At 41.7% G+C, this 11,320-nt stretch overlaps 1 protein-coding gene across 2 annotated transcripts; it reads right to left on the bottom strand.

The window, feature by feature from the left end:
* Positions 1 to 211: 211 nt before the first annotated feature.
* LOC134625760 (monocarboxylate transporter 7-like) lies at positions 212 to 9,038 on the bottom strand. Of its 2 annotated transcripts, XM_063471026.1 has the most exons (6): positions 8,798 to 9,038; positions 6,049 to 6,296; positions 5,292 to 5,435; positions 4,413 to 4,541; positions 3,407 to 4,324; positions 212 to 3,326 (listed from the first exon to the last, which is right to left on the bottom strand). In XM_063471026.1, exons 2-6 carry the CDS (start codon positions 6,278 to 6,280, stop codon positions 3,067 to 3,069), a joined length of 1,683 nt encoding a protein of 560 aa, XP_063327096.1. In that variant the 5' UTR covers positions 6,281 to 6,296; positions 8,798 to 9,038; the 3' UTR covers positions 212 to 3,066. The 2 variants fall into 2 exon arrangements, with proteins under 2 accessions (XP_063327096.1, XP_063327097.1); XM_063471027.1 differs by lacking the exons at positions 6,049 to 6,296; positions 8,798 to 9,038 and having other exon boundaries at positions 4,413 to 4,700; positions 5,292 to 5,397.
* Positions 9,039 to 11,320: the final 2,282 nt, after the last annotated feature.

Here is an 11,320-nt window from a genome sequence, read left to right as displayed (position 1 = left end):
GTGGCCAAAAACGAGGCAGCTGATGAAGATGCTACTGGAGAAATGAGGAAGAAAATATGAACCTGGAAATGACGTGTAATTGATTTTGCTGTTTTTTGTGTGCGTTATGATCACAACTATCAGTTTCTGTTAATTGTTCTTTTTGATCAATGAAAAACACAATAAAGATGATTAACATATAATTATTTAAAAAATGCAAACCCTACACACAGATGTTTCAAGGTTTTATTTGGAAAATATATCATGAGAGTGATACAGCATTGAATAGGCAGGACCCTGCTTTGTACTCAGATAAAAAAAAGACCTAAACAGAAGAAAGGTAAAAAACAAACGGATTCAATCAACATCCGAAACACTTTAAATAAAAAGGATACAGTGATTAAAGTATTCAAGTCAGGCTGTGATGGGTGTAGAGACAATGTGAGCCTGCAGAAGGAAGGGAGAGGTGCTTCAATGAACGTCTCTCTCCAATCAAATCTGTCTGTCACAGCTTTGCATACATAGACGACTATTATACACTGTGCACTTTGCATTTCATCAACCATGACACTGGCCAAAAACAAACAAACAAAAAACACTGCAAACCTTCACTTCTGCTGTATCACCACTGGCCTCATGTGTACAAGGTAATTCTACAGTACATCAATAGGATCATATCATGATAATATAAGGACAACAGGTTTACACAAAGCACAATTAGGGATGTGAAGTGGTGCTGATTCTCATCATAACTTAATCCCACAATCTGCAGCTTTTCCATCATTCAAAGCTCCAGATGCACAGACCAGCTGGTGCTTCAGTTCAGCCAACCTATCAGGGAACACTGCTGCTGTACTTGCAGTGTTGCTATGGATAACATCATGTGAGAAAGCAGTCAATAAAAAATAAGTTAAATGAATGTGCGTAAAACCATCAGAGAGGAGCCAGGCGTTGTGTTTAGACTGCAGAACTGCATTTCTGGTCCACTTTAGCAGCAGTGGAAATCGTCCTTCATACAGACACATCAGTGATTTAAAGCCACGAGGAGCAAGTTCCAACTTTTCTGAAGTGATCCTATCATGTGGGCATCAAGAATGGGTCCAAAAACCTGTGCTCAGCAGGAATGAAACAGCCCCTTTGGGGCTTTCATGAGAACAGTTTGTGTGAACATGGGAAAGTTAACAACGCAGCTCCTTTCCTGAGACAGGCACATCGAGCCAACGTTAGCAGAAACGAATGCCCCCATTATCCTCGCTGTGTCACGCACTAATTATGACATCACGTGTCACGTGACAGAATCTTTGCAGCACTTTGGCCAGCCGTGCACCTCTTGCTTTTTGTAACTTTGTGCATTGCACTGCGCCTGCTGCAGCTGGGATCGGGTCGCTTTGTACCGCCATTTGAATCATATTCCAGTACAGAAGCTGAGATGTTGTAACAGGTAGAAAAAAAAACAAGTGTGGAAAAAAACTTTGCAATAAAACACTCGATGAAGTCTTGGCTTCTGGTTTTGAAATACAACTGACTGTGAGACAAGGCTGCGGCGGCGAGTGAAGCAACCACTGCGGCGGGTGTACTGGGCCTCAATACAGAGCTCAAGTAAGAAGGAGAACGTTTGGTCTGGTTCCAAACACTTCTAAGCATGCTTTGGAACAACCACTGGTCATGTGGCTTGGAAAAAATGTTTTAGTAGTAATTATTAAATGTACGCTAATCTAGTGAGGTTTCGAAACACAGACAAAACCAATGATATAAGCTGTGTCCCAATTCCTAGGCTGCATCCTTCAAAGGACCCGTCCTTTGCGGTCTACGTGGGCCGGGTCCTCCAAAGACCGAGAAGGCCGGAAGTGCAAGGCTGTGAAATTGGACCGTCTAGCCTTCAGTTTTGCGTCACCGCTGTCTCGGCGGAGTTTAATAAACTCAGCCGTCTGCTCCTTGTTGTCTAAAATATAACAGGACACAGGAGTAAACTCTCGAGCATCTCACACTTCTGTTTAATCAGTTTTCTGTTTGACGTTTATTCAGCTGTGTGAAAACTAGAACTTTAATCTGAGCCAAACCGATTTACTCAGGAACAAATAAAACACAAAGCCAAACAATAACATTTTAAGTTATCTAAGTGACTTGTATATCATGTTTAACATGAGTAGCCAAAGACCGCGGTGATCTGAAAACGATGTGCCGGGAGTTCGCTGTTCTCACCGGCTCTAGTGACCCTCGAGCTCCCGGTCAGCTATCGAGCTGGTGGGTAACAGGCGTCTCCGAAAACGTCGGAGCGCTTTTGCAAATATGTGATGTCTTGATAAACAGAGTAGATATTTGAAGTTTACACGGCTGCTTTCTCGCCTGAAAATATATTAAAAGTTTATTTTGTGACCCAGAAAGAGTAATAAGAGTAATATTTAAACTTAGTAGCAGCTGCCATTGTTGAAAATTGGAATTGGCTGGGCCGCGCTATGAATTCTGGGATAGGTTGGGGCATGAAGGACACACCCTTCAAATCCGGGGAAATGAAGGACCCATTTCTCGGCTGCATTTGGACAGCCTTCGTCACGTCGCTGTGACATAATCAGCCTTCAAATGCGGCCTCCGAAGGATGCGACATAGGTTTTGGGACACAGCTATAAAGATGTACCCAGGCTGGTTTTACCAAATGGAACCTGTAGTTTTTGATATATTCACAAAGTGATCAATATGAAGGTTTCTTGAAATGTTAAGAGTCGATGTGCTATCTTTTCATGAAACGTTGCTGAATGGTTGCATTAAGTAAAGCTCACAGAACAGAGGCTAAACCCGGAGTTACATCATGATAGCAGTTCTCTATATAATTCACACATTGTGAAAGAAAGGTTTTACCCTAAACAGACAGAAAAGTGTGGACATGTGCTCACGGATGTTTCATTGGTCTCATATAAGATTGTTTTCTTCACTGGAAGAAGTGAATTTCAAGTTTGCTGAAAAGTGGAAATGCGACACCTGAGATTTTCCAGCCGTCACTGGTGTTTGTGGCAATGACGCCTCCTGCAGTACATCTGCACTTGTTTGGTTGACACTTCTGTCCATTGTGATGCCACGCTGTGGTTGGGCTCAAATAACGCAGCTGTCCTGATCCTCACCCTGTCCAATTGGACTGTCTTCTGGGGCCAAGTCCACCTCCAAAAAGTCGGACTGGTCACTATTCTGAGATATTTTCACCTCTTCTGCATTCTCTTGGACTCTGCTCACTCTTTGGCACGCTCTAGACTTGGCAGGGCCAACCAGAGCCAGACAGATGGCGCTAAGACCTGTGCCTGCTGCACAGGAGTAGAAAGCAGCACCATAGTTGTCAGTGATATCCACCAGCATACCTGGGGAAAAAATGAGACAGCTGTTAAGACTTTATACCCAGAGATGTGTTAAATCAAACCGAAGAAGTAGGCGCTCATACCTCCCAGCGGTGGTCCAGCAAGTGCAGCAAAGCTCTGAATGAAAACATACACTCCCACAGATGACGGCATCTTCTCGATGCCCACGACATCCTCTTCAGCCAGCATGGGAATGTGCGTGGAGCCCACAGTGCCCATGATGAAGCCAAAGAAGCCGGAGCAGATCGCCAAACCCCAGAACTCCCACACGATAGTGAAGGCCACCAGAACCAAGCTCATCAGAACCACACACCCCAACAACACCAAGGTCTTTCTGAATCGGACTTTGTTTAGCACCACTCCGATGAACAAGCGGCCGAAGATATCAGCCACAGCCATCACAGACAGCATATAGGAGGCCATGGTGGATTCCACACCCCTGCTTTTGCTCAGTTCAATGATGTAGAGCTGTGGCGCAAAGAAGCCAAGAGTGGCGAATAGACCAAAAAGGGAGTAACAGATGAAGCCAGGGTCTTTAAGGACAGAGAAGTCCAGAAGTTTGGAACCTGTGAACCTTACAGGGCCCCCATCTAGCTCTGCCAGGTCCCCCTTGTCCTCACTGACTTGAGCAGAAGGCATGGACAGTGATGTGTCCTCACCGTCTTTGTCCGGCACTTTGTCCTTCCACTCCATCAGAGCTTTGGTTTCTCCTTCTGCATGTCTCAGGTCTACATTTGAGGCAGACAGGGAGGTGACACCAGAGTCCTGTGAACCTTGGGAGATGTCCGAACTGATGGAGGTTCTGGTTTGTTCATTTTCCAGCTCGTAAACAGCCTGCATCTTTTTCACGGAGAGCGTCTCGTCATCATTTTTCTTTAAAGGTTCTGGCTCGATGACGATTGGACGAAGGAGAACCCCACAGCCAATCACAGACGCTTGAATTATACCTAGAATAACTAGACAGAAGCGCCAGCCAATATGTTCCTTGAGTGTAGTGAAGGCTGTGGAAAAATGGGAGGTACGAGGAGAAGAACAATCAGATTATAGGTCACAAGCCATTTCTGAAGTAAATGCTCTTTGATCACTTACCTGGGGCAAATACAAACATAGCAACAGATTCTCCTGAAGAAGCCATCGAGGTGACAAGCGCTCGCCGTCTGGAAAAGTACTGGGCTAGGATGGTGATAGTGGGGAGGAAGCTGAGGCAGTAGCCAAGGCCTGTGAAAAAAGGAGAAGAGAAAAAGGGGACATGACAGCCACTGGCCCGCATGGTAGAACACTGCTAGGGGGGGTGGGTCAAAGATTCAAGGTGTCAGGTCACTCCTTTGTCAAAGATGGTAGGCTGCTTGTGATGACTCGGGTTTGCTACAGCTGCGGCTGAAAGACAAAAGGCATGTAAAGACAAAAAAAAGAGAGACGGGGGAGAGAGAAGGAGTTGCCAAGTTAGCTGTAGTCCACTTCACAGGCCGACATGGTCATTAGGGTGGGAGAGCTAGCAGTGCTTTCTGTCCAAGAAAAAAGCAAGTTAATGTGCCTTGATGACATTTCACTCCACCAATTGGTTCGTCATTCAATCTTTTACTTTGGTTAAGTCAATTTACTGCTCTGTCTTCAGCTGCTTCAGTTTTATTACACCTGATCCCAAAGTAAAATTTGTGTTTTGGGAACTATTTTACTTTTCCTGTTCTGCTCTGTTCTGTCAGTCCTGGACAGCTAAGACATCAGACCTGACTGGATGGTGTTTTGGAGAGGCTGTTCTCCTCTCACTCATTGGACAGTTGTGGAAGAAATACATTGTAGCAGATTTTGTTGCTCACACTGCTAGGAGTCCCTTCAGATCAAGTCAAAGAATTCACAGGGTGTTAAATAAGACAAACACATCTGCAAAAGTAAAGCTCTGTAAACGGCACACTATGATGATAAAAACAGACACACAGAGGTGTGGAAAAGCTTGTGTCTTTTTAGTACCTGCTACAATCCCAGTGGTAATGTACATCTCAGTGACGGAGCTGGTAAAGGCAGAGGTGATAGTTCCGAGGCTAATAAGGAAGCCTCCCATCATGACCACAGGTCGATAGCCAAAGCGGTTGCTCAGCATTGTTGACAGAGGAGCTGAGGATGAAAATCACAACAGCAATGTATTTAAAATTTAAATCTAAAATAAATACAGTCAGACTTTGGCTGTCGTGTCATTGTGATAAGGTAAAGTTATGGTCATCACTAGCTGATTGTACTCTCTCTCTACATCTGAGACATCAACCAGACTCTTAATTAACAAACATATCCAAACAGACCACCAAAATGCTTGAACACAAACTTTCCTCAGTGTCAAAAATGTCAGTGTTCACACATACAAACTTATTTGATGACAATACGCATCATAGGCAAAGTCTAATACCAGGAGGGGGCCAAGAATTGATCCTTCCTGATATGTAGTCCATATCTCCTTCGTCTATAATCTGAACAACACAAGGGCCATTTTTCTGATCTATCTAGATATTATTTGTATAATAGTATTAAAGCATTCGTTAGTTCTGCAACAGGCTGGCCAGGGTGTGCCCTGCCTCTTGCCCTGTGTTTGCTGGGACAGGCTTTGTAAAGGTTTAAGAAATAGGAAGGTTAGGAAATGGGCCTTGACATTGCCTCCTGGCTTTGTCTTACATTCAATTTTTCTGCATGCACAAAGTCTCTTAAAAACTTAAAGAGTACAGGAGAAGAGACTGACCAGAGAAGGCGAAAACGAAGACACAGATGGAAATGACCCACGACACACGGCTGTTGCTCTCCCCAAACTCTTCCATCAGATCCTGGAGGAAGACACCCAGGCTCTTGATGACCCCATAGGTGCAGACCTCCACTAGGAAAAAAGCCAGAGCCACAGCCCAGCCCCAGCCACCATCAGGCACCTCTGGGTAAATGTTTGGACCCAGACAACTTTGGACATTGGGTATCTTCATTGCTAAACCAAGTCACCTGCAGGACGAGATGGAAAAAACAGTTATAATTGGAGGTCAAAGGTGAATTTGCTGATTTTGGGTCACTTGGCAGCAGCAGAACTTCAGTAGAAGCAGAGATGTTTTAAATAAAAACAGCCCTTTGCTGCTGCTGAGCACCAAGTCAGGCACATTTAACAGAAATAGCACCAGTTAATAAAGAAGAACCAATACTTTGACCATAATGTAAATATTAAAGCACAATATGACAACTAGTCCATTTAACATAAGCCCACTCCGTATACCTCAGATGGCTCAAACCACTTTCTTTGTCAGATGTACTACACAAAGAGAATAAGAGATAACAAATCTAATTACCCATGACACACAAATCCAACCAATCTTACTGTACCTGCTTGATTTCACTGGAATAAAGAAATGGAAATATTTAACCTACAATTTTGTAAAAATGCTAAATCTCTGCTTTTGCATTGTTTATGGCTATGAAGACAAACTGAGGTGGTCATTCATTTTTAAATTGTCTCTTTACTGTAAAAGCCAGGGTACGACTCGAGTGGGTTGAGTTTAGAACAGCCTGTGCGATGCATGTCTTTAATGTTGACACACTCTTATTCCATTCTTTGCGCACTTAAAAATCAAACCAGGAGTGTTTTCAGGCAGTATTTTGTCTGCACAAGGTCTTTTACCTTGAAAGTTAACTCCCTCATCTGCTTTGTGCAACTCTGATGCACATCTAACAAAATCACACTGAAATCACAAGTGCTGTCTTGTATCATACACGAAGAACAAAGGCAGATTTGCAACTTTTAAATGTGCCTATCACACACCCACTACTTCGTTTAGTCATGAGGTCATTACCAAACTGCAGTAATAGTCCTTTGAGAGGCAGTCTCGCCTAATACCAACATACATGGACTTTCTAGAGCTAGACAGAAATATTATCACAGTATAGATTCATATTAGTATCCAAAGCTGGCATCTGGTTTGTTGCAAATTGGACAAAAAAAGTTAAAATAAACGTTTTTAACTAATAAGACTGATCTTTAATGACACAAATTTAATACACCATTTTCTTATACAACTACAGACATTTTGGTTCACAGGTATTAAAAATATAGTTATCTCTAATTAACTATGTTTTAACAATGTTTGGTCTGTTTAACAGTGCGAATATATTTAAGTCCTAGCATGAAAATTGCAACTCAAGTCTACACTACTCGATGCAGTAACTATCTGCATTTATTCTTTAACTCGAAACTCTTCAAGCAAAAAACGCTGATTTAAAGTAATCAACTTTTCCTTAAAAACACGAAGCTTTCCAGTTTTGAGAACAACTACACCTGTAATAGCATTAACAATGTAAAAAACAAACAAATATGTCAGTCATGAAATTAACCTTTAGATGAGCCTGAAAATACTAACTCTTAACACCTTTCCCAAAACTGATGTAAAAATAATATTTATTAATATTCTTTTCCACAGCCTGAAATATACATAGCTAAAATGAATTATGATTCTTTACATTTGAACCCTTTCCAGTATGTCTACGTAACTCCACTGGTTTTTATGGAGAACAAAACTAAAAAGTTTTCTAAAAGTTCTATAAACTACATTCAAACTAGTGGTTGATTATTATTTGTATTGGGCCCTCAGATCAATGATCAGTAGCAACATTGATTTTCAGGCATTATTATTTTTTCTGTAATGTCAGATTTAAAAAGTCACACTTAATGTCCTAAAAACAAAAAATGGCAGCTTAGAAAATCATTCTAGTTCAACACTACTATGCTCAAGTACAACACTGAGATACATACAGATCATAGATCTGTTGGAAACTGACAACAATGTAACATATTGTTTGTTTAAATAGTTTAACCTGTTACTGTGTTGAAGCAACTGTAACGCACATCATTTCCTTAGGGATTAATAAAGTATTGTGATGATATGGTAGTACTGTGGGAGCGTGTGATCAGAATTTCTCACCATCTTTGAATCATTAATAAAATAATGAGAACACCGAGAGGATGGTTCCGACCTTAAACAAGTATTAGTGTAGAGATTATTAGACACACACTAAATATGGACAGTAGAATAATGAAAGCTGCCTCTGCCAACTTTAAAAGTAAAATGCTACACACTCCAGTGGTGAGTATGAAAAAGATACGGCCTAAATACTGACGCGGTATGCGTTAGGGCTGCCTGTGTTGGACATATCCGCAGTGCAGAGGAAGGATGATGTCAATATATCGCGTCCGTGGGCTTTCTTACCCACTAAAACACATAGCGCAGAAGCTATTTCTTGACTCCCTGCTGCTATTAACTGTGAAATGTTTCTAAAAATGTCGCTTCATTTGAGTCTTGAAGTGATTTATAATAAATACGTCAGTAAAGTATAGTTCAGATAATAAACCTTAGAAAATGTTAACATTAAAGAACCATAGACGCTACCGCTGTACCCCGCCTCTCAGCACCCGAGGCTCGACAGCATCCTACAGCCGGACAAACTTAGGTCTGACTTACCTCCAGAGCAGAGCAGTGAGGGAGGACAGCCGGCCGTGTGATGGAATAAAGTTCTCCTATCTCATGATCATTATAATGGATCTGTGCGGTTCAGGGCTATCTGGACGAATACTGGACGGAACCTGTCTCAGACTGTAATATCTACGTATTGCAAATAATATGTGAAGAATGAAAGTGGTACGGCTTAGACACAAAGGCGTCCAGTCTCAGGGAGCTGCATCTTTTGTCTTCAGCGGATGATTTCCTGCCTGCTTTGGCAGCTCTTTACCGGCTCAAGCCGGTATTCAAACGCGGGCGCGCAGGTCTGGGCTTCGTGAACGCGCAAGGTTCCTCGTGCAAGATAACTGACGACACAGAACGCCGTGTAGTGCCTGCAGACCGGCGCCGCGCCCGGTACCGTGGAAAACAACGCTGTAGACTGAGCTAATTGTTCCTAGTGGATGAGAGGTGCGTTGGAGAGTACATTTGAGATTCACAGCCATAAATAAATCACCAAGACACACGAGCCTACGGTCAGTGTTTATCGGTTTAAGCGGATGTTAAGGAACAGCAGATCTAGCAAGTCATCAACAGCGCTTCATATGAATGGCTTTTAAATGGTAGACCTGCGCGTACTCTCACATAAAGCTTCCCTCATATGACACACACGCTTTTTATCACACAGTAGTGATGTGTCAGTCGCGAACGAAACGGCTCTTAGAGCCGACTCTTTGAAGTGAAGGACGCGAGCCGGCTCCTTATCGCGAGCTGTGGGTTGTTTTTTTTTTTTCTTTCTCTCACCCTCTCTCTCGCACTTTTTTTTTCGCTTCACTCCGCACGCGAGCCTTGTGCTTTGCGCTGGGCAGAGGGGGGAGGGGCGGTAGTTACACTCACAGTAGCACAGGAACAGAGTGGGAGGGAAAGAGAGCCTGGGACAACAACGTCACATTAGAAAGGTATAGTAATCATCCACAACTATTTTCAGTTGCAGATGATAAAGGATTCAGAAAGTTTATTCATGCAGGCCCATATGACAGAGAATGTGCATCTTCTTTTTGTTTTCATATTTTAATTTATATTTAATTGTGTTGTGGTTTGCAGTGACTTGTGTTGTTTCACTTTAAATTTGTTTAAAAAGAAAAAGCTGAGAATTTAAATAGTTAAAAGTTGAAATGTAAACAGTTGTTTTTTGTATTATATGATTTATTTATTACATTTTATGTGGAGTGAATAAATAAAAGTATATTTACAGTGGCCCCTAGAGACAAAGCACGTACAAACTCCAAAACATGTACAAATTCCGAAGCATGTAAAAACTCCGAAGTGGCCACACAAGCCAGGAAGTACCAACTACCGGATTTGGTGTGTGGTAGTAACAGGTAAATGAACTTTTTTAAAAAAATTCTTTGAATATATATGAGTGCTTGTGTATAAATACACAAACAATACACATATGCTTTCAATTGTGTAATTAAAGTGATCTAGGGTAGATCTGTTTTGGAAGTTCCGTTAAAGCTAGAAATGTGTTTTGGAGTTTGTACGTGCTTTTTGGAGTTTGTACGTCTTTGTCTCTAGCGGCCACCGTATATTTTTATATATAAACATATATAAATAAAACCACATGTTTTTTTACATTAGTAATTCATTTTGTGCATAATTTTATATTGTTGTTAATAATAAATTAAGTAAAGCAACAAAACAACCTGAAGAGCCGGTTGGGAGCCGAAAAAGCCGGCTCTTTTTAGTGAGACGAGCCGAAAGAGCCGGTTCTCTAAAAAGAGCCAGAATTCCCATCACTATCACACAGCGCTGCAAAGCGCATCCTGGCGCGCGGCTGCCACAAACAGGTTTATTCCAGTTGGGAGGAGGTTTGTACCAGTCGGGCTGGAGGTCTCTATGTGTGTGTGTGTGTGTGTTGGTTTTCCGAATAAGACAGTCGTGTTATAATGTATATGGTCAACAAACTGAGGCAAATAGAAGAAATACGAGCACGGCATCAGAGGACCGAAAGGCTTCTTCCCACACGTGCTTGTTTCTTCTGTAGAAATTCACCAATAACTCAGTACCACAAGCTTAGGACATTTATTGATAACTATAATAACTACAAACCTGTTCGACTCTTAATCAGTAGGAGGGAAGCAGCTTTCTAGTTCAGCAGATATTTGATAAATAGTCCTTATTTATTTAATAATGCATAAATGTTGCACACCTCTGACCAACACACAAACTGTGTGGTTGGTACTGGTGGAAGCATAAAAAAGAAAGAGAACATCCTGATATTTTTTAATCATTAGTTTTTTTCCCCTAGTTAAGTAAAACTTGAATAATTAAAAAAGTAAAACTGCTGTGAAAAAACTGCCAACCAGTTCCAAGATACACTAGATATTTTTAGTTATGATTTAACACTCACATTTCTGGATGGTTGATGAGTATCAGCATTATTTTTGCCAGTTTTTTTGTTATAAATAATGAACAACTCACCTTTCTTTTAGCTGTGACAAATCCTTTGACTTATTTGAAAGAGGTGCCCTGACCTGAAATACT

This window comes from Pelmatolapia mariae, linkage group LG4, assembly GCF_036321145.2.
Source record: "Pelmatolapia mariae isolate MD_Pm_ZW linkage group LG4, Pm_UMD_F_2, whole genome shotgun sequence".
Classification (NCBI taxonomy): domain Eukaryota; kingdom Metazoa; phylum Chordata; class Actinopteri; order Cichliformes; family Cichlidae; genus Pelmatolapia; species Pelmatolapia mariae.
Note: the sequence above shows the minus strand (reverse complement) of the source record. Positions and strands in the feature narration are given on the sequence as shown.

What these genes read in the sequence shown, in the direction of transcription:
- LOC134625760 (XM_063471026.1), bottom strand. Translation starts at nt 6,280, where the DNA reads ATGAAGATACCCAATGTCCAAAGTTGTCTGGGTCCAAACATTTACCCA. An exon ending in CTTCGTTTTCGCCTTCTCTG is followed by an intron (nt 5,436 to 6,048) that starts GTCAGTCTCTTC and finishes TTTCATCCTCAG; the next exon opens with CTCCTCTGTCAACAATGCTG. An exon ending in TATGTTTGTATTTGCCCCAG is followed by an intron (nt 4,325 to 4,412) that starts GTAAGTGATCAA and finishes ATTTTTCCACAG; the next exon opens with CCTTCACTACACTCAAGGAA.